This window comes from Castor canadensis, chromosome 9, assembly GCF_047511655.1.
Source record: "Castor canadensis chromosome 9, mCasCan1.hap1v2, whole genome shotgun sequence".
Lineage (NCBI taxonomy): Eukaryota > Metazoa > Chordata > Mammalia > Rodentia > Castoridae > Castor > Castor canadensis.
In genome coordinates, this window is record NC_133394.1 from 82173170 (window position 1) to 82196399 (window position 23230).

Sequence of the window (23230 nt, forward strand, 5' to 3'; positions counted from 1 at the left end):
TAACACCATGTTATTCTTGCAGGTGTTTAATTATTGGTTTTAGACAAAAATTCTCACCAAGGGAAAAAGAAGAAAAATTGAGGCCTGTTCCAAAGGTCTCTTGGAATTCTTTGTACCTCCGGACATTTCCTTAATTAGCCTCATTTTGCTTTAATATTTCCAACAGAGATGCTTTGCGAATGTTTCTAGGCGTGGCTTTGGCATTGCTGCCTTTGTTTTTTCCGGATTTAGCCTTTCGGTCCACATAACATTGCATCCTGGCTCTTTGAAATCCCTACTGAATTTGGAGAGAAATTATGTCTGGCATCCAGCCTACTTTCCTGGAACACAATGTGATGCTGACGACAGCCTGGTCACTCCACTTGATAATAAGTTTGCTTGTCTCTTTCTGCTTGCATATTCAGTAGTGAATAAGAACAGAAATAGAAAGCCTTGCTTACCACTGGTTATTCTGTGTTCCATGACTATGTTCATTATTTTTATAATGCCACTTGTGAATGAATTGATCAGATTAGGATGAATCACTGGCTGGCCAATAGCGATTGGAATTGTTTTGTTATTACAAAACGTGACAGGCTAGACCTGCCCAGCCATCGTTGCTGATGCTCATTTGTAATGCTGTCTTGAGGAGATGAGGAGATGAGAACAAATTGTTCCAGCAGCTCAGCCTGCCCTGCCAATAGTTCAGAGGAAGAGGTGCCTGGGGGTCTGGAGGCACATGGGAACCTGGAACTTGTTTTCACAGTGGTGTCGGCGGTAATGATGGGTCTGCTCATGTTCTCTCTGGGATGCTCTGTGGAGATCCAGAAGCTCTGGTTGCACATCAGAAGACCCTGGGGCATTGCCGTGGGACTGCTTTGCCAGTTTGGACTCATGCCTCTGACAGCCTATCTGCTGGCCATCGGTTTCTCTCTGAAGCCAGTCCAAGCTATCGCTGTGCTCATCATGGGGTGCTGCCCTGGGGGGACCATCTCCAATGTCTTCACTTTCTGGGTTGATGGAGATATGGATCTCAGGTAAGTTACACCGGGGAAGAAAGTCTTCCTTAGACCCTGCCTGGGGGTAATGGACGCTTGTGTGTTAAATACTCCTCCGATCTTTTGGTGGACTCCAGTGGGGAACATTGTGGAGACTTGGTCAGCCATGAAGGACTTCCCTCTCTGAGCTCCAGGCTGAGTTTGCTGTATTTTTCTGTGCTTTATGGGCATCTACTATTTTTTTTTCAAATTCTTTTTATTCATATGTGCATACAATGTTTGGGTCATTTCTCCCCCCTTCCCCTCACCCCTTCCCTTTCCCCTGCCCCTTCCCTCTCCCCCCACCCCCTCAATACCCGCCAGAAACTATTTTGCCCTTATCTCTAATTTTGTTGAAGACAGAGTATAAGCAATAATAGGAAGGACCAACGGTTTTTGCTAGTTGAGATAAGGACAGCTATACAGGGAGTTGACTTGCATTGCTTTCCTGTACATATGTGTTACCTTCTAAATTAATTCTTCTCAAACTAACCTTTTCTCTAGGGGCATCTACTATTCTGAGCAGTGGGATTTGGTTCCTATGTAACAGAGGAGGCTGCTCTCCAGCTCACCCAATGGGCCTTCCTAAGCATGAACTCATTCCCACCCACACCGGCATCTTTAACCTCAGTTTCCTAGGAAGTCAACTAAGAATCCTACATCATTAATAACAATGCTTTGGGAGCAGTCATAGTGGTGGTGGTGATGGTGACAAGTGGCACACACAGAATGAACTCTTTGTAGCTTTCCTCAGTAAGTGCTTTCTGAGCAGTTACCTTGTGAAATAAAAATTTGGAGGGACTGATGGAGCTTTAGTTCTTCATTAAGTGCTGATGGCAGCCTGTTGATTGACTTAGGGAGCAGCATGAAGGCTCCTGTGATGATTTTAATTGTTCTTGTTGCTTGGCAGGTGCTTTGCACTCCTCACGACACTTGTATTCTTTTCATTTAAGCTGGTGATCTTATTCTCAGTTGTGGTACAGATAAATTCCCCAGGAGACATTAAACTTTACTATTTATTTATGCTTTAATGATGATAAGGGTGAATTAATCATATACTCTTTGGAATAAATGTTTTGATTGGAAAAAAGGTATTTAAGGAAAGATATCATTAGTTGGTTTTCTACCCAGAAGCAATATTTCTGGGTCATATGGTAGTACAGCTCCTAATAGAGAAATCTACATTCTCATGTACACTGCAGCATTAAAAAAAAAAAAAAGATAGATGGGTCTATTCAGTATTGGGAAAAAGAAGAGCTAAAAACAACGATCTTTCTAGGTTCTTTGCTTACTTACAAACACACTGTTTTACTGTGTGCCCAGGGAAAGAACTACAAACACATTTACATCTTTGATCCATGTGTATGTCATGTAGTTGAGATTTACTGCACAATGGATGCTGAAAAAAACTAGAGCTGATGACTGAGCTGGGATCGACATCAGGGAGTCAGCAGCAGATCTGGGTTTCTAGTTTCCTGCCTGTGCTGAATGTTGAGTGCACAGAAAATATTTCACCTGTAAACTTTAATGGGTTCATACTACTCAGACAAATAATTAACTTTCATATGGTGATGGTTTTTAGTTACCCACTTATGAGAAATTTGAAAAGAAATTACTTGATGAATTTTGTATCTTATTACTGAGCCACTAATAATGGCAAGTTCAGTAAAGTTGATCATTAACCAAACTGGGAAATAATAAATATTATTTTCACAAAGTTATCAGTGATAAATTCCAGGTCCTGGAAGGTTTTTTTTTTTTTCTTTCTTTTTTTGTTCCTGCAAGTTTTTGAAAAGAAAAAGAAAACTAATAATTTATTAAGTACCAGGATAGGTATAGGCTAGAGTTTCTCATACATATTCTCTTCTTGGTTTTCCTAGTAACCTTGCAAGTGACCTTTCATTATTCTAAATTTTACAGCTGAGAAACTTGTGATTCAGACTGGTTAAGTAGCTTGCCAAGTGCTACAAAGGAGTGTGGCAGAACTTGCATTTGAATTCACATCTGTTTTACATCAGTCTGCAACTCAGGCACTTTTTCTCCATGACATTTCGCAACACAACTAAATGTTCTGTTTTGAGTAGAAGCATAAATCTTTAAACAGTGTTTTGGAACACTCTGCATGGGAAGGAGAGCAGTTATTGCCTTCATCTCTTGTTAGTCAGCATTGTTATAAAACCAGCAATGGATAGAAAGTCTATGAAAGATAAAGCTCATTTTACTTCCCTTTACCAACTCTATCCTTAATTAGCTTTTAACTTTGGTCAAATTGTTCTACCTGTTTAACGAAACAAAACAAAAAGCAAGCAAAGAAATAAACTGTAGGAAATGAAACTTTATAAAGACTAAAAACAATCTTAACTCTCAGTTAAAGTTTCAGATAGGAGAAAATTCATATTGTTGAATGAAACAATATCCACGTTCAATAGATTGCTTCACAATTGATTATCAAGAATAATCACATTAAGTAAAATGTAGTCATGGATAGGAATCCTATCTGTTCATAATGCCGGGTAAAATCCAAGAGCATTTAATGCAACACTTAGTGCAAATGACCCCAAATATGTAGTGCATTCATCTGCTCGTGGGTTTCAATGAGTTCACCCAAAATGGGCATTTCAGAATCCACAGGCTCGAGCCAGTGTCTGTATTCCCCCTATCAGATGGTGACGCCAGTCACTCTCCCAGGCCCCTGGGCTTATTATCTTTGCATTTCTCTCTGCTTCCCATCCTACAGCCTGCCCTCATGCTATGCTGCTCACAGTTCTCAACTCCTGTCTTTCTCCACTACCATTTCCTCAGGTCAGGCTCTTTCTTGGCCAGTTGCTCTGTCTTCATAGCTGTTCTCTGCACCTTCTTTCTCTCTGTTATGGTTTTGTAGCCAGTGGATAAGGCAGGCTCTATGGTCAGATTGCTTATATTCAAACTCTGACTGTGGGTCTCTGCCTCTTTTCTTTAACTGGAAATTGTAACACTTCCATCATAGTATCGTGAGTAGAAAATAAACTTGTTATAGTTTGTGTAAAGGTTTCTTAGCATCTACTAAATTGGGCAGAAACTGCCAAGCCAGTTTACCCACTTTTCCAGGTATATTTCCTAGTAACCCATTAGGCACAACTGATCTATAGTCAAAATGGACAATTAATTGTTCTTTAAACACATCCCATATTCTTCACATACCTTCATTTCCAACTAGTCTTATTTTGTCTCCTCCAGTCATATGATCCTCCTTAATAACTGATACAGAACGCAATTGGCTGGTATATATGAAAAACCACAGACATGATTTTCTGCCCCTGGGCTGAGTTCAGTAATCTTGGCTGCGTTTTTTTCCATGTTTGGGAACTGGTTAAATGTAGACTGGTCTTGTATGGCCTAATATTGCTTTCATGTATCCATGTGTTACAACCCATGTTGATTCAACTCTAACTGATCTTTACATTGGTTCCTGATCCCCTGCTCATGATAACCTCTGTCATTTTAAGGTTTCTGTATTAGTTCCTCTGGAGTGGGGACAGTTTCCTTATTTATAAAGGATTTTCCAAAGTCCTTTTTTTTTATATTGTTGTGAAACACATAGATAACAAAATTTATCATTTGAAAATTTTTAAGTGTGTACAGTTCAGTGGTATTAGGAACCACTCACATTGTTGTGCAACCATTGCCACAGTTCATCTGTCTTCAGAACATTTTCATTTTCCTAAAGTGAATGTTTCTATTAAACAATAACTGCCCTGGCAACTGCTATTCTGCTTTCCCTCTCATGAATCTGGTTACTCAGGGTATCTTATGTAAGTGGATTCATATAAGGTTTGTCTTTTCGTGTCTGGTTTATTTAACTTAGCATAATATCTTAAGGCTTATCCATGCCATAGCATTCTGCCAGATTTTTTTCTTTTTAATACTGAGTAGTATTCTATTGTATGTGGTTTTTTTTTTCCCTTCGGTACTCAGGGCTTACATCTTCAGCCACCAGCTCTCTTTTGTGATGGGGTTTTTTGAGATAGGGTCTCATGAACTATTTGCCTGGGCTGGCTTCGAATCACAATCCTCCTGATCTCTGCCTCCTGAGTAGCTAGGATCACAGGTATGAGCCACTGGTGCCCAGTTTGCATATGTTGTGTTTTATCAGTTCATTCCTCAGGGGACATTTGGTTTTTTCTACCTTTTGACTATTGTGAATAATGGTGTCATGAACATGGGTATACAGATACCTGTTTGTGTTTTAGCTTTTGGGTATACACTTAGGAGTGGACTTGAGGTGTTTTTTTTTTTTAAGAGTATTTGTGACTATAGGAGAAGAACAGATTATAAAGTTTAAGTTTCTCCTACTCTAATTTTTTTTGTGGCACACTATTGGGGGTTGAACTCGAGATCTTGTGCTTTCTAGCCAGGCACTCTGTTACTTGCGCTGTGCCCCCAGCCCATTTTGCATTGGTTATTTTTGACATAGGGTCTTGCGTTATATCCAGGACAGCCTGGAGGACCATGATATTCCTATTTGTGTGTGCTTCCATGCATAGCTGGGTTGACAGGCATGTACACCACAGCCAACCATTGATTGAGATGGGGTCTTAAGAATGTTTTCCCCAGGTTGACCTAGAACCTTGATCCTCCTGCTCTCCACCTTCCAAGTAGCTAAGATTACTGGCTTGAGCTACTGCACCCAGTCCCTTACTCTAATTTTAATGTTTCATCTGAAACTGTTCAACAGAGCTGCCTTTCTCTCTGTCTTCATAAAATACCAAAAATGTAACTCTTTTTCATCATCTGTTGGGAAGGCATTGCAATCACTGCAACTTACCTGCCTCACCCACCAGGTCTGTAAGCTACTGGAAGGCTTGTTCATTTTTGCCTGCTCAGTGCCAGCCTGGGGTGGTAGGCACTTGACAAAGGTGAGTGAATGACTGAATGGAAGTGTGTGTTGCCAGTGAGAGCTACACCATCTATTCCTGATGTGTAATTCATTTATTAGTGTAACTTGGGACAGCTCAGCTTTTGCTTTCTATGAGGGCCATTCTTTCCCAAGGATGTATTTTTATCATTAGCTGCAGGGAAAAGATTCTGACCATGGGTGGTGGTGGAGTCTGTGGAGTTCAGAACTGATTTTGACCTCTGAAGCTCCTTTGAGCTTTAAAATAAGCTTTGGAAATAAGACTTCTGATTCTTCAGGTCTGACATGGCCCGGAGAACTGAAAGTCCTCTGAGTTTAAGGCTTTGGAGAAAGAACTGAGATTGAGTCCATGCAACCTTATGTAAACTCCCATAACACTCCAAGCCTCTGTCAAATTTCACAAAGTGATTGTGCAAGTGAAAAGAGAAAAATTAAAATCACAAGGCGTAATACAGAACACATAGTATTCAATAAGTGCTCGTTATCATTATTGGGAGGCAGCAGATAGGCTACACTGACATGTGGGATAGAAAAATCAGACCTTGAACTCTTTTCTATAGTCACTTCTATGGAGGTGACCATACAACACCCTTCATGTTTGTTCATTTAGCCAGATAATTCTTTCTTTCTTTGAGGGGGAGGTAAGTGTATACTTTTGAGAGTTACAGGTCCTGATTTTATGGGCTTAAAATTAAAATAATATCTGAATAATTTAAGCCCCAGTTGCAAAATGTATTGACACTGCATTTTAATGGGACATGTCTATATATAATTTTTCTGTTTTAAGGGAGGTTCAGGATGTACCTGTTTGTCCTGACTTGCGGAATCTGTCCTATTAGCCTCTGCAATAGTAAGGGGATGATGACGCCATCCTTCTTAATGCAAGTGGAATCTTGTTCTACTGAAGTCAGATTGCCAACAATTTCCTACATGTGAACAGTCAGGAGATCCAGTTAGCCACATCCTCTGATTATGCTATCCTGGAATTTTCATGGGAGTAAAATGAAAGGTGTGACTTTCCTCTGTACTCATCCACATTCTCTATGCTTTTCCCACTTGACTGGTATTTATAATGATTGGCAAAACACCTGGACCTTGTTGCTGTCTTTGGCTACTATCCTGAGGGCCATGGCTTGGACTATTGCATAAAGAATGAAAGCAATAACTCAGGGAACCAAGTTCACACAGTGGGATACAAATTTTACACTTTGCTTTCTACAATTGTAAATCTTAACCTTTCTGCTATTTGAGTCAAGTCCATTTGAGGGGGTGTGGGTGGGGGGCGGGGACGCCATGCTAGATCTCCATGTTCGAGGTTAAAGTGATGCAATATGGAATTCCTTCCAGGACTTGACATATGAAGAGCCAAGGAATGTAGCACTGTCATAGCAGAAGCATTTGGAAAGGCTTCCCAGATCCCTCCCACTTTATGGATATGGAGGTTGAAGAGCTGTAGCAAAAATATTTTTCTTCCTTTAATCTAGCTAGGAAGAAGTCTTTGCTTAAAGCAAACATTCTTTTTTTTTCTTTTCAATGCTAGGGATCAAACCCAGGGTGTTGTACGTGCTAGGCAAGCACTCCACCACTGAGCTACATCCCATTGCTAAAATACAAATTTTCAAAGAGGCAAATATATAAAATAGCAAGTTACAGAAAAGTAAAAAGTAGGGGGCAATATTTGATAGCCATCAGAATGGGGGGGAATATTTTTTGTGGCAGTTCTAGGGATTGAACTGAGGGCCACTCCTTTGCTAGGCAAGTGCTCTGCCACTTGAGCCATGCCCTCAGTCCAAGAAGTGGGGGTGATCTTTAATAAGCCAAACAACAACATTTAAAAAACACTAAAAAATAAACACTTTAAATTAAAAAAACAACAGCTTTGACTATTTAAATTTTAATTATGAGAAACGTCATAGCAAGATCAAAGATACACAACAAGCTTGGTAAAAATATTTGCATAATACATGATGATAAACTTCCTGCATCCTAATTTTAAAGAGCCCCTACTAATTAAGAGGAAAAAGTCAGAAGATTAAGACTGTTTAGAAAAGAGGACATAGAAGAGAGTAAAAACTCAAAAGAAAGCACCGCCTCAGAGAGCCAAGTGTGTCATAAAAAAAGTGAGATACATTTTTCAGTGCTCTCAGGAGACTTAAGAAGACATTGATTGCATCCAGAGTAAGCAAGATTGTGAAATGCAACCGTCTTTTTGGAAGGTAATCTGGAGTGTTTATTAAATAAAAAACACTATGTTTGAAACATATATTTGGCATAGTGATTCCGTTTTGGAAATCTGCTCTAGGGAAGTAAAAGTATCAGTTCAAGTGAAATGCATCCAATAGAATTTCTTATAACAATATTTATAATGGCAAAATCTAAAGGTGACTGATGAAGAGGTTGAAAAATTATGGTGTACTTAGATTATGAAGAAGTCTGCAGTTTTCATTTTATTTATTTCTTTATTTTTGCAGTACAGGGATAAAACCCAGCACCTTGTACATGCTAGGCAAGTACATTGAGCTACACCCCTGGTCCATCTATAGTTCTTTGAAAAATGGACAGTCTGAGGGGATGTCTATGACACATTAAGAAATTAATGAAAGAAAAAGTCCTAATCATTGAACAAGCAAACATAAAATTCAAAAAAAAAGAAAAGGAGAAGGCGCTTATACAAACACTTGTGAATTATCTAAGTCTTAATTTTGGAATAGAGCACTGTCAGCTAAATATTTCCTCTTTAAAATTTTACTCACATCTGGGCTGTAGCTCAATGGTGGAGTACTTGCCTAGCATGCACCAGACCCTGCATTTAATTGCTAGCACTGTGAAAATATTTTTTTTTACTAAGTTTTATCCTTTACAAGTATGATTTTTGTAGAAAGTCTCTCTTCTGAAGAGCAACTGGGGGTGTTACCATTTGAGTTAAATGTGAAGGAGTCATTTCACTAAGATTTTACTAAGGCTTACCTGAAAAAATATGATCATGAGGAAAGGAAGGCAGAGAGAATATTTTCATAGCACCAGTGCATTGACCCACTGGCTCATGCTTTGATTTGTACATTTATTCAATATGTACTTAATGAACTCTTCCAATGTGCTGCAGCATGAGGCTGTGTAGGGCCCAGGGATGGGGAGGACATAAGGTTCTTGCTTCTGGATGCTCACATCCAGGTGCACAAGCACTCACATAGGCTACCATATGTGTGTCATTCAGGAGGTCATGGAAAGTGTCCAGAGGGCGATAGACTCAGACTCCCAGAGGGAGAGTCTAATTCTGCCTTATGTTGCCAAGCTCTCTCCATGGTGTGTGGTTTCCACTGTGCTCTCAGGCAAGAGTATTTTTAACATCATTGAGGTGAAATGGCTGCTGCTTTGCCAAGAGTACAAACATAGTTCTGGCAGAAAATGATTGTTTAGCAGGCAGGGTGAGTAGAGGGAACTGTTGGTGCTGCATATTATGAGGAAGAACGATGTATGACTCATGGACCCAATGATGTCTAGAAGGCCCTCCTATCTCTTCAGAAGACCTTACATGAACGAAGGGTCTCCTTCCCCTGCTTTGTGGTACAACATTTACTATGCGCAAGGTGGTCTGATGTAAGAATTTAAAGCAATGAATATTAAAAAGTTCTCCAGACTTTCTGGGCTTGGCGTCAAAGTAAATAAACTTGCTTTTCACACTGGGTTTGTGTTGTGAGGTTCCCTTATTTGGTAGAGCAGTGCTGACAAAGTCTATGAACAGTTCCCAGCTGCCTAAACCAAATGTGTATTTTTTTGCAGCAATTGAAAGATAACATATTTTATTGGTCTGAAGGGTATCTCATTTCTGTTTATCTTATTTTTCCTAATTTTACTCATATATTCTTTCATTGGTTCTACCACCCAGATAGCAGCCTGAGCTTGCAAGTTGGGAATTGGGATAAGAGGTGGACAGAATAGATTTGGGGTGGAGGCACAAAAAAGGGGGTGAAATTGAATGCTAATAAATCTACTACTTGTATTCTCATCCTTCCTGATCTTTTGCTGGCATTTAGACATCATTTAGAACTCTCTCTTTCTCTTTTAAAAAAAGATTTCATGAAATATAATCTAGTTTTCTACTGATTAAAAATTATTTTGACAGTTAAAATTATATATATATTATATATACATATATATTCTATTACAACATGTTGTTTTGTCAGCTCACTTCTCTGGTGTTTCTTTACATGCACCATGGGCTCGTCTTCCTTTCCACATTTCAGAGGAAGGAAGACCTTTCCAAAGTTATGTATTTTCATATCTTAAATTTAAAATATTTGAAGTGCTAACTATTAATGTAATCAAATACTTTTTTTCCAATTTAAAGTGCAGAGTCAAGGCTGGGTGTGGGGACCTGTGCCTGTAGCTCCAACTACTTGGGAGAGTGAAGCAGGATGCTCACTTGAGCCCAAGAACTCAGGGCCAGACTGGGCAGCATAATTGCAGCATAATGAGACTTTCATTCAACCTCTCCCCCTGAAAAAACACCCCAAAAGCGAAGACTTTAAAACTGTATATTTGAAAAATCTAAAAACATGCTGTATTATAAATTTCTGAAGCAATAACTTAGTTCATATAATGCAATAAAAGTACAGCAATTGTCTTTGTTTCTTGTTGCTGTGATACAATACTGAAGCCTGGGTAATTTATAAAGAACAGAAATCTGTTTCCTCACAGTTTTGAAGGCTGGGAAGTCCAGAATCAAGGCACCATCCTTTGTTTAGTGAGGGCGTTCTTGGTGCATACTCATGGTGTGAGGTAAAAGGGCAAAAAAGGACTCACTTCTTCCGTCAAACCTTTTTCTATTCAGAAAACCTTAATCTTTTCAGGAGGGCAGAGCCTTTATGACATAAGTGCCTCCCCAAGGGTCCCACCTCCCAGTCCTTGCATTGAGAACTAGGTTTCAATGCATGACTTTTGGACACTTTCAGATCACAGCAGTAATGAAGATACAGAGTCTTTGAAGACTCTAAACCAAGGGACTCTTCTCCCTGACACATTAGTACTCAAAAATTGTTAAAATCCTTTTTACTGAGATAATTAATCTCAACAGTGAAAGTAAATAAACCAGTTGTCTATGTGGAGTCATTCCAGGTTTGTTTAACAAATCCAAGACTCCGTTCTGAGGCTTTCATTGGTTTTCCTGGTAAAGCTATGCTACATGACCCTTGGCTGTCATTTTGCTTTGGTTCACCCAGCTCATGATCCCACATTTACCTTCCCGAGGTGACCAGGTTCTTGTCTGTAGTGACGATGGTGGTGCAGTACTGACTTGTCCTTTGCCACTTCCAGTGGACATTCCATGACCACCTCTAACTTAACCTGTGCCTTCAAACTGATGCTAAGTGACTTGGTTCTTCTTTCCATTACAGCATTTTATTTGAAGCCCAGAAATCTTACTTGTTACTCATCACTCCACTTCAACTCCTATTTCTAATCATAGGACCACACAGTATCACAATTGGAAGAGAAATTTTAACTTGGTCCACTATTTCTCATTGATTTCCTTTCTCTCTGGTTCTGTTCCCTCCCTTGCTCTTTCCAGCTTGCTCTGTCTGAGGGTCAGTGACTATAGTGTCTGTTGCATACAATGGAAATTTTACCATGTGTGGTATTTGGCAATGTTTTCTTGATATTTAATAACACTTTGTTTAGTCAGCTCTGTGTTATTTTAACTTGTCCTGTTCCCCCTCCCCACCCTGAACCAAAACTAGACACAGATATCACAAGAAACTACAGACCCAATATACAAAAAATCCGCAACAAAATAACAACAAACTGAATCTAAGAAGAATAAAAGGACCACACGCCACGTTTAAGTGAGATTCATCCAAAATGCAACGTCAGCTCAATACTCAAAAATATTTGCTTTTTCTCTTCTCTTCTCTTCTCTTTTCCCTCCCTCCCTCCCTCCCTCCCTCCCTTCCTTCCTTCCTTCCTTCCTTTTTTTTCTTCCTTCCTCCCTCTCTCCTTTCCCTTTTGAAATACCAGGGTTTGAACTCAGGGCTGTGTTCTTGCTTGACAGGTGCTCTACCACTTGAGCCACATTCCCAGGCCTAGAGTTTTTTTTTTTTTTTTTCATGGAAGTAATGCTGTTATTGCACAGTCTTGTGACTATACTAAAATGGCTGAATACACTTTAAACGATATGGTTTATGAATAAAAACAATTGAATATGAAAGAATCCTATAGCATTTAGCAGAATATTTAAAGCAAGTAGCTGCTCAAATAATCTGCATGAATTGGTGGGTGACAATGACTGCTGGAAATGAAACAATCATTTGCTGAATAATAGAAGAGAAGCAAGTTCCAAGTAGCTTACCCCATGTAATCTCTAAGAAACTGAATCCCAGGAGTTGCTTTTGGTAAAGACTAATTTCTTAATATTGGCAAAGACTAAATTCTTAATTTCTAACTCCCCTCTAACCATCATCTTAATTTTACTTTCAGCATCAGTATGACAACCTGCTCCACAATGGCTGCTCTGGGAATGATGCCCCTCTGCCTTTATCTCTACACCTGGTCCTGGCATCTTGATCAGAATCTCACCATTCCATATCAGAACATAGGTATGTATTTGGCTTGGGAAATGGAGTAGAAAGAGTAATGGTGATAACTGGTATTAATTCTAAGTATCTCCTTATGCAGGATTTTTTGGTATTATCTAATTTAACTCCCCAAATAACCCTACAGTACAGATTGTATTGCTGGTCCAACTTCCTAGGTTTTTGGACTTAGAGAGGTTCAGTAACTTGACCAAGAGTACGTAACTCGTAAGTGTAGAACTTGAATTCTAATTCAGGAATCTAACTGTGAAGTCCAAACTCTTGACTTCTGTATATCAGTTGGCTTTTTGTTATGACAAAATACCTGAGGAAAGCTACTTATGAAGAAGAGAGGTTTATTTAGCTTACAGGTTTGAAGGCTAAAAGTCCAAACAGCATGGTACAGGTACCAGTGAGCCCCACTCCTTGGCTGCTTTGTCTCATGGTGGAGAGTAATGACAGTAGTGCGTGCACGAGAAAGCAGTCATGTCTTAACAGAAAGTCAGAGAGAGCTCTTTATTGATCCACCTCGGTCTAGTGGCTCTGATCACACCTTCCTTCCCCCAAATCACCTTCATGTTGCCTCTGAGTCTTGACTTTTTCTTACCAATTGAACATAAATGATTCCTACTGATCAGTCAAGCTTGTCCACATGTCACAGCCAGATGCAATCTTCTGCAAGTTATTTCTCACTAAACTCCACTCTTTTTCTAAAGATCTTTGTGGAGTTACTAGGCTTGGAAATTTCAGTTGGAAGAGAAATGTATTGAAGTGATCTGCCTGTTCTAGTTTGGTCAGAGTCTTTGGAGATGAGATAGAAACAGTGCATTATATGCATGTATGGAAGTGTCATGATGAAACTCCTTACTATGTATAATTTAGTATATGCCAATAAAAAGAAATTATCCCCCTAAATGAAACTATGATTCTTAAAACTCTGGAGTATCAACCTGTAGTCTCAAATTGGCACCTTCAGGATTTACATTGTAGCTCACAGTTTCAAACTATGAACAGAGACATCTCTTGATAACAGCTAGAGAGCCCACCGGATTTGTAAAATTTGAGTGTAAGTCTTAATTTAGAAATTAAAATTTTATGTGCAACTTTTCCCAGCCAGTAAGTTTATTTGACATATTCTGTTTTGGCATATGTTCTAAATGACACTAATAAATAACTAAAACATGAAATGTCTTGAGCAACTCATATAGATTTGGAGCCAGTATTGTAGGCATTTGGCCAGATCTGGCTCTGGAAAATGCCAGTGTGTGAATTGTATTGGCAAGTGGACAGTTACCTCTGCTTTACTGAGCCTGACTCAATGCCTTTATGTACTTGTGCTAAGTTACAAAGGTATTTTTCCACTCTTTGTGTTAACCTGGCTACACTTAGGAAGATTAGAAATTGCTTTGGTAGTGTAACAAATGACCTTTTATGTCTGTAAAAGGAATTCTTTACTTTGTGAAGCAAATGACCCACTAGCCATTACAGCTATGTAATTATAGAGGGTGGCACTCATACATTGTGACCAGACAGTTTCAGGGACTATACTTTTCTAATGTTTACATTTCCTGTTGTCTCTAAAATTCTAATTGTCCCAGGGCTTCTGAGAGAGACATAGTGGCCTAGGTATGGTGGCATGCCTTACTATCATGATCTTCAGTGGCTATCTTTCAAAGGTTGTTTTCCTTTTTATTTTCAGATATGGAGACAGAAATAAAATGCAGCTTTCACTGAAAAAGTTATTGGATTGAAATAGAAATTGTTGGGAAGGTCTGGGTGGTTAGGGTGAGAAGCAATGGTGTCTGATGATTTTTCTTCTCTTTAGGAATTACCCTTGTGAGTCTGACCATTCCTGTGGCCTTTGGCATCTATGTGAATTATAGGTGGCCTAAACAATCAAAAATCATTCTCAAGGTGAGCAACTCCACATCACAGTTAGCACAGCCCTAGATACAAAGCCTTGAAAGACAGGAGTGGGCACTGGCTGGGACAAATGACCTGACCAAACACAGCCCCACAGCCTCCAATTTTCCAGACCTGTTCTGGCTTGGTATTCCTCACATTTCCTCACCTCTCTATACCTTGCTCTGTCACTCCCATGGGCCCATGCATGGACTTGTGACACCCCGGAAAACATGGAACTCTTAGAGACAGAAAAACTAAGACCAGAGTGTGGATACAGAGAGCCCAAGGCCTGCTCACTCACTAGCCTTTGCAGAATTGCTTTTGAGACAAAAACTCTTTAAGCCCAGTGTTTAGGAATATGGCTGCCTTCTTGGAAAAGTAGAATGAAGGGCTTTCTTGCTGAAGAACACCACGAACGTCATAGTTGGTACATGTGAACAAGGGCAGCTGGGGACATGAATAAGACTGTCTGAATGAAAGCATCCAAAAGCATTGAGGAATCTGGCACGGAATGATAGGAACCAGAATCTCCCACCTCCTCTTGACTTGGCAGCATTTTCTTTTTGTCTTTTTGCTAAACAGGTTTTTAAGATACCTAACTGAAAAGGAGGCGTTCTTAACAATGAAGTCAGTCTCCTAGGGTGTTTTCCATTTTTAAAGTTATGTATCACTTTAGAAGACATAAGAATGAAATATGAACTGCTTCGTGAAGGTTTAAAAGTGTCAGTTATACTTTACATTTATAAAGAAATAAACATTTGGGGGTTAACTGAAGATTGGGTGGGTGTCAGATTTTTTAGTTTGGAGTTCCTGGTTTGGTTCAGTTTAAGCTTTTGCTCTTTGACTCTGCTTGACGAGTGGATGCTGCTCTCCCTGTTTACATAAGACCAAACAACTCCCCCTGCTCCTCTGTGGACATGAACAGGAGAAGGGGGCTGACGAGCAGACAAGTCATCTGGACACAGACAGCTGGAGCAGGTTGTGCACAGGTGGCTTTAGCATTGATAGACTTGATTTCTCTCTCTTTTTCAACTGCACTCGTGGAATAAAGCTCCTTCCTTTTCACACTTGTTTTTGTTATTTCAATAGGAGAAAATTTCCAGTGGAGTGGTGGCAGTTGTAATTTTGTTTACAAAACAAAGAGAAGAGAGTATGATTATGGAAACCTTCTTAACTTTTCAAGTACTTTATCTTCGATTATTTTTCTTTAAAGAACATTGGACAACAATGCAAGGAAATCCCGATCTTAGTCTCTATCCTTTGCTAGTCCATCAGTGTCAGCGAGAAGCCAGTTTTGTTATCTGTAAAGTGCACATTTAAATTTCTTCCGTTGACAATTCCATGGGATTTGTGGCAACAAATATTGAATAATATGCATGAATATTCTAGAGCACCTTAAGTTATTTTAATCATTTGAGTTTTTCTTCTCTTCCTCCAGCTCCTCCTCCTCCTTTTTCTAACAGGGTTTCTCTATGTTGCTCAGGCTGTCCTCAAACTCACAATCTTCCTGCCTTAGCCTCCTAACTGCTGGGTTTACAGGTGTGCACCATCATACCTAGCTTGATGTGTCTTCTTTCTCTGCTTTTGGTCTTATTTAAATTTTAGGTTTGATATCTTTTCTGAACAACTTCTATTTCCTCATCTGCTCCTGATAGATTTTAAATTTTGAACTCCCTGTTTGATAGAAAGAGAAAGAATGGATTTTATAATCAGAGGCTTTCTTTGTGTGTTTCAGCATGTTCCTATTAGGTAGGGCCCCAGAATGTCTCTGTATTTGAATGATAAAACTGACCTCCAAGGCCTGTAGTCATTAGTTGTTTTGTTTTAACCTATTTTAATTTTTCTTCATGAGTCCACTCACATCCCAAATCATTTCAAGCCAAGATGGGTGTTGTAACTGGGTGCACAGCTGGTCATCCACGTGAGATGAGTGGGAGCGTACATGATTGCCCCAGATGGCCTATGATCTAAAACTCAGACCATCAGAAAGTTTTGGTTTGTTGAAGAACAGGTGAATTCATTTGGGGAACACAATGATTGAAAAGGTGGTGGGAAGTGAGGCCGGATGTCAGGCAGGGCAGACCAGGTGTGTGTAGGGGTGTTGGATGTAGTTGTGGTTTGTCCCCCGAGAGAGGCTTCGTCTCTAGTGTGGCAGTGTTGAGTTGGAGCCTTTAAGTGGCAGGGTCTAGTGCAATGTAGTCAGGTAATTCGAGCACCATCCTTGGAAGGGATTAATGTAGGTCTTGATGGTCGGAACTAGTTCCCGTGAGAACGTGGTGTTGTAAGTGAGCCTGGCACCTTTCCCAATCCCTCTGCCACATTCACTACTCACCATTCCTCACATTCTCCAACCTTTGCGATGTCCACATTCTCCAACCTTTGCGATGTCATCTGTCATGATGGCCATACCAGAGCCAAGCAGAACTGTGAGCTAAAGAAACTCATGTCTTTATAAAGCACCCAGACTCAGGTATTTTGTAAAAGTATTAGAAAATGGACTAAGATAGATACTTGTTGTCATGGCCTACTTATTTTACAGATTTTTAGTCTCCATTCAAACTCTACCATCCTATCCTTCTGGTCAGATCCTCTCCTTAAAGGGTAAGAAGACTTCAATTGGTGTCAATCCCACTACTTTGTAATTTAGCTGAGTCATGACCACTTTGGACCTCAGGTTTGCCCTCTATCCCATAGTCCCCTTTATGTACAGTTTTGCTTTCTTTGGATTCAGTGATCTGTAGTTGGCTACAGTTCAGAAAAACAGTAGGTGGAAAATTCCAGCAATAAACAGTTCACTTGTTTTAAATGGAGCATTCTTCTAAGTCGTGTGATGAAATCTTGTGCTGTCCTGCTCTGTTTGGCTAAGTCTGCCACATCTGTGCTGAATACGCTGTGATGACAAAACACCACGCTACCTTCTAAAGCTGTCTAAGAAGGCTTTCCTGCAGCCTCGGCTCATTGGGTCTTCCCTCTTGCCACCAGAAGGAGATCCGCCATTGTCCTTGGTGCTGGTGTTTGCCAATCTGGATTGCCCAGGACATCTTTTTCCACTGTTTATAGTATTAATTTACTATGTGCCATGCTTATGTAATTTTGTTTCCTTACATACTCACTGTTCATGGTCAGGAGACAACTCTTAATCTTCTTTATCATTGGTCAGTGTGTACAGGAAAGAACACAGAATCCATAGAATTCATTGCTGTCTGCGGTTTCAGGTGTCCACGGCGGGTAGTGGGACTTATTCCCCGTGGACAAGGGAGGGCTACTGCAGTGTAAAATTAGGTTCAGTGGTTTCTAAGTTCTCTCTTTGCCTTTTGGAGCCATGATGGACTTTGCATCATAAACAAGAAAAAAATATCCAGGTTGTTTACATGTGTTTATTTTATTGGTTTGCTTTAGATCGGGACCATTGTTGGTGGGGTCCTCCTTCTGGTGGTCATGGTTGCTGGAGTGGTGCTGGTGAAGGAATCTTGGAATTCAGATATCACCCTTCTAAGCATCAGTTTCATCTTCCCTTTGATTGGCCATGTCACTGGCTTTCTGCTGGCACTCCTTACCCACCAGTCTTGGCCAAGGTACAGTTAAATTTTTCCATAAGCTTTTTGCCTGTGTGTGGTGGTGATAGGGTTTGAACCCAAGGCCTTGTCATGCTGGGCAAGTGCTCTACCTCTGAGCTACCTCCTCCAGCCCCTATCTGCTTTTCTGAGGAAGGTAAATCCCACACATTGCCCTGGCGGGCTCTACTGCCTTGGCTATGTCAGGAGCCAGAAAGAATTTGAACTCACATGGTGTTTGGAATAGGACAGATCAGCAGAAGTGGGTGGAGAGACTGTGGAAATTCTTTATGTAAAGTAACACAAAGGTCCTAATGATGGGAGCTGATAATTTGAGAAATTAGGATTGGGGTTGTAATGCCAGGTGTTGCGATCTGGATACATTTGTCTTTGCCTTCCAATAATTAAACAGAAGGAATGAGGGTATTTCACTAAATATAGAGATCTTCTAAGGCATTAACAAGTTTCAAGAAATTAAGTCTTTTAGCCAAATTTTTAAAAATTACTAATTATGAAACTCAAGAGGAGAAAGACAACAAACAGTGAAAGCATAAGAATTTGTCTTAAATATTTTCATTAAAAGTTGGGGCATATTGTCTATAAATATTGTGAAGTATTAGAAGTGATATCACTCTAGGTTGACATGCCTATATTGAGATAAATGTGGTCATACAATAATGGGGAACGAATATTGGTATAAATTTTCTAGAAGGCAATTTAGTGTTGATATTTATCAACAGCCTAATAAACATTCATGGTTGCTGACTCAGTAATTTTGCTAATTTATTTATTTTTTGAGACCTATCTTAACTTTGTAGCACAGACTGGCCTCAAACTTGTGATCCTCTTGCCTCAGCCTTCCTCACCCGGAATTACAGACATGTGCCACCACATCTGGCAGTAATTTAACTTTTAAAGCTAGCTCTATCATTTATGCACATGAATATTGAATGCTAAGATGTTAATTGCAGTTATTAATAAATATAACAATATATTAATAAATATAATATAATAAGTATTAAATATAAAAGTGCAGCAAGTTTAATGATTTTGGAAGATATTCAAGAGATAAATTTTAATTAAAAAGTTTACAAAATAATATTTATTTTGACTTCCCACTTTGTGGAAGAAAGCAAAAACATTTCTGTGGATGGAAAAGTACTGGAAGAAATACACCATATGGTAATTTTGACCAGAGAGAGTAAGGGTAGTTTTAGTTTTTTAGTGTTTTCTAAGTTTTACAATGAGTATTATAAAGTTTTTATTAAATAAAGTTTTGCAGTAAGCATTGTCAATATGTTCAAATTATTAAAGAAAAGTAAATCATGTTGCTGAATACCAAAGGTGGGGGATGGGAATGTCTTGGTTTGCTTTATCCAAACTACTTCCCTTCCAGTGTGGAACATTTTGTTGTGTCAGCACTGGGAAAGGCTCCACCTGGTACACCTGGCTGACTTCTTAGGACCTTGAGAGGGAGGGGCTGTCACTACCCTCATTCCACTGATGAGCAAACCCTCCAGAGCAGTCCAGCATCATAACCAAGTTCCTAGAGTTTGGATTTGACCCGGGTTTGTTTCCAAAGTGAACAATTAGGAACACAGACTGTGGAATGGTTGCGTTTTGCAAGATGTGGAGAGAAAGTCCTCCTATGGTGAGGTGCAGTCAGCACTCCAGGCTTTCTCACACCTGATGGCCTGACAAAGATGAGTGCTGAGCTGTCACACTTCTCTTCGAGAACCTCCGTCACTCCTTAATTCCTGTGTGTAAAAGCCTGCAGACTTAGTTCAGCCCCCAGGCTCCTGCCCATGCTTCCTTTTTCTCTCCTTTGTCAGTTTTGCATCTGTTTCCCAGTGTTTGGCTTGTCCTGTTTCACACTTCTGACTCAACCTCCCTTTCTGCTGTCCTCCAGGGCTCCCTCCATGAGACTAGCTTGCAGACGGCAGAGCTCCTGCACAGCTGAACTCACACCTGCTCCTGGCCCTTTAGTTTCTGTGGCTGCCCTCCTTCCATCCTGTGCTCCCATTCCTCCACGAAGCCTTCTTCTCTAACCACGTCTGCACCTTGCTTGAATGTCCCCGTCCCCCAGTTATGCTTTGCCTTGTGCAGTTCCAGTGCCCTTCTGGTGTGTCTTGTCTCTGTTCACCAGAACCCCAGGGCAGGGTTCACAAGGCCTGGACTCCACTCCACAGAGAAGGCACCCAGCACACAGCTGTTGACACACAAGCCCTTTCAGTGGCCTGAGCTCCTATCTTCCATTTATTATGGCACCTAGGAGGAAGTTGAAGCCTAATCTTAGGGAGGGTTTGCAACTTTCGAGCTGTTCTCCTCTCCAGGTGCAGGACGATCGCGCTGGAGACCGGTGCTCAGAACATCCAGATGTGTACCACCATGCTGCAGCTGTCCTTCTCTGCGGAGCACCTGGCCCACATGTTTTACTTCCCGCTGGCCTATGGGCTCTTCCAGCTGCTCGATGGATTCCTTCTTATCGCAGGTGGGTGAGCTTGGGCTGGGTAGACCTGACAAGTAGAGTTGAGTCAGTTTCACACTTGACTGAAAAATCAGTGGACCTGTTACCAGCCCTCACTTTTCAATGCAAACTCGCATGAGTTGCTCCTGGCACTTTGGGGACAATAAAGTGCATAAACAGGCTACTTTGATGAAGTGGGAGTTTCACAGAAAAATATTTTAAAAACCTGAGCAACAGGTTACATTTAGAAACAAAATATGCTTCAGTGTACTCTTGGAACTTAATTCCAGGAATTCTGAAGACAAGGTCTCCGTGAGCAATCACTGATCTCAAAAATGACATTTGGGAGGGGTGTGGTGGCACACACCTGAAATCCCAGACACTTGGGAGGCAGAGATAGGAGGATAACAGTTTGAGGCCAGCTCAGAGAAAGAGTCAGAAAGACCCCATCTTAATAAGCAAGTTGGGCATAGCATAGATAGGAGGTATGGCATAAGTAGGAGGATTGTGGTTCCATGCAGTCAGGGCAAAAGTGCAAGACCCTATTTGAAAAATAACCTAAGTAAAAAGGGCTGAGGGCATGGCCCAAGTGCTAGAGCAAGACTGAGGCCGTGAGTTCAAACCCCAGTAGCACCTCCTGCCAAATGACACTCAACCAAACATAAGCATTTATTTGTTGTCTCTTTAAAAGCCTGGGGGTTTCCCAAATGCCAAGTTACTATGGTGTTTCTGTGACTAAGATTAATGCTAAATGGCTATGAAATAGTTTTCAAACACAAAATACACTTACAAGCACAGATACTGAGATTTTATGCACAAATGAATGTATTCAGAGTTTACCTAGCTGTACAGCCAAACATACATTATTTTGGATGTAATCACTATGTAGGTTTGCAGAAGGTAAATTAAAAAGTGTACGTTTAGATATATGCATACACATACACATGTAAAATATACATCCATATGTATATTTTAGTCTTGGGCTGTCGTAAATTTTTATTGTTGTCAGGTAACAGCTCTGAGTAAGATTGAGTGGTTACTGATATAACCGATTATGTACAGAATACTGATTTTTATATGCTGATTACTGATACAATAACATAAGAACACAAGGGATGCTTGGAGTTTAGTGTTTTTTTTCTCTTATGAGGAAAGAGAAAAGTTATCAGAATAAAACTCTTGGGCTAGACCCACATTTTGGGGAAGTATCACGTCAGACTAATTTCCAGCTGCATCTGAGCACCTAGGCGAGTGCCTGCCTCACAGTAAATGCCCCACAAGGGTTTGCTGAGTGACTCAATGAGTGAATGGATGCTGGCAAGCGACCTGATGAACTGTCTCAAATCCAGACAGAAAGAGCCATTCTAATAGACTGAGTCATTTTGTTCCACAGCTTTCTCTTTCTCCTTCTTTACCTATGATTTATCCGTAACGGTGCAAAACAAACAAACCCCCAAAGTACACACAGTATACAATGTCCCCAAGTTGTACTCTTTGCTAAAGTGGTTTTGAACACTTGTCTTTTTCATCACCCAGCGTATCAGGCATGCAAGAGGAGACGGAAGCGCAAAGACAGGAGGAAGCCCCCAGCCTGCACAGTGGCCCACCACGAGAAGGAGCCCAGGGAGACCGGTGCTTTCCTGGAGGGCAATGAAGAAGCTGCCGTAACTCTTGGGCCACCAGAGCCCACGTGCTGCCATGGGGCCCTTGAGCCAACTGGCCGCAGCACTCCTTGTGAACAGGAGGGACTTGCTGGCCGGTAAAGGTGGTGCAGACTGGTCCATGCATCTGGTTGGCAGGGCTGTGTGGCCGTGTAAGGGTAAATGTCAGAACAGTTACGTTTTTGCCTGGATTGTGAGCTGTGCTAGGAGACTCTCTGAGCAGGTGGCCTCCCACGAACAAGCTCTTCCGGGGGTTGGCACATGTGCCAGCTGCTGCAAGGGTTCTTGTCTTCCAAGCAGTGAGAAGTGCCCGGCAGTAATGGCCTTCACCATGTGAAGCGGGCCTCGTGGCCTGGATCTTAATCCACGAGTTAGGACTCTGGAGGAGATGTCACCTCCCCTTGCAGGGCCAGGCAGAACCGGGATCCCCGAGACTTCTTGGTTTTGGCCAGGTGCTTTGGTGCATGAGGGAAGAAACATGCAGCTTTTGTGAAAAAGGGGCTTATCTGAGTGTGAGTTTTGAAAGTTTGTGTCTGTTTTGATGATAGATGTAATACAGGATTAGAGGGAATTTAACAAAAACAAGAGGTTAAAAAGTGAGGGTCCTGTACCTTCACTCCCTAGACAGACACACAGATGTCCCTTGAATCTACACATGCATGCTGAATCATTCCCAGACATCGAGATTGTTCCCTACACACTGCTTTGCAGGTCACTTGGTGACATATTCTGGAATGTCTTTACATGTCAGCCTGTGCTCCCCTACCTCATTTGTTAATGGAAGTATTGCATTGCACAGAAGGACTGTGACTTATGTAAGCCATCCTTATTCGTGGGCATGCAGATATTCCTGTAGAGACACGGAGAGCCCTGGTCTGGCTGTGGCTCCCTCCTGCCACTTGTGACGCTGGGCAGGTCACTCTCTGGCGATGTTGCACAGCTGTCCTGAGAGGGTCAGATAAGTCTCACCAGTCTAAGGAATGCTGCTGACCATTTTGATTTGTGAAAACATCTCATTTAAAATTACATTTTCAAAATTGTGAATGAATTAGAACATTTTTCACGAGCACCTCCTTACTGTGTCCTTCGCCTGTTTGTCTACCGTATTTTTCACTTTTATAGATTTTAACATGCAAGGGTAGCAGCTATGTATTTGCCCTAGGTATT

General features: G+C 40.8%; 1 protein-coding gene across 1 annotated transcript; it reads left to right on the plus strand.

Moving 5' to 3' along the window:
- Window positions 1–313: 313 nt before the first annotated feature.
- Window positions 314–23201, plus strand: Slc10a6 (solute carrier family 10 member 6). Its single transcript, XM_020184041.2, has 6 exons — window positions 314–1016; window positions 12382–12500; window positions 14302–14390; window positions 17781–17956; window positions 20269–20426; window positions 21939–23201. The coding sequence occupies exons 1-6, from the start codon at window positions 640–642 to the stop codon at window positions 22163–22165; spliced, it is 1146 nt and encodes a 381-aa protein (XP_020039630.2). The 5' UTR covers window positions 314–639; the 3' UTR covers window positions 22166–23201.
- The last annotated feature ends 29 nt before the right edge of the window (window positions 23202–23230 follow it).

What these genes read in the sequence shown, in the direction of transcription:
- Slc10a6 (XM_020184041.2), top strand. Translation starts at nt 640, where the DNA reads ATGAGAACAAATTGTTCCAGCAGCTCAGCCTGCCCTGCCAATAGTTCA. An exon ending in GATGGAGATATGGATCTCAG is followed by an intron (nt 1,017 to 12,381) that starts GTAAGTTACACC and finishes TTTTACTTTCAG; the next exon opens with CATCAGTATGACAACCTGCT. An exon ending in ACCCACCAGTCTTGGCCAAG is followed by an intron (nt 17,957 to 20,268) that starts GTACAGTTAAAT and finishes TCTCCTCTCCAG; the next exon opens with GTGCAGGACGATCGCGCTGG.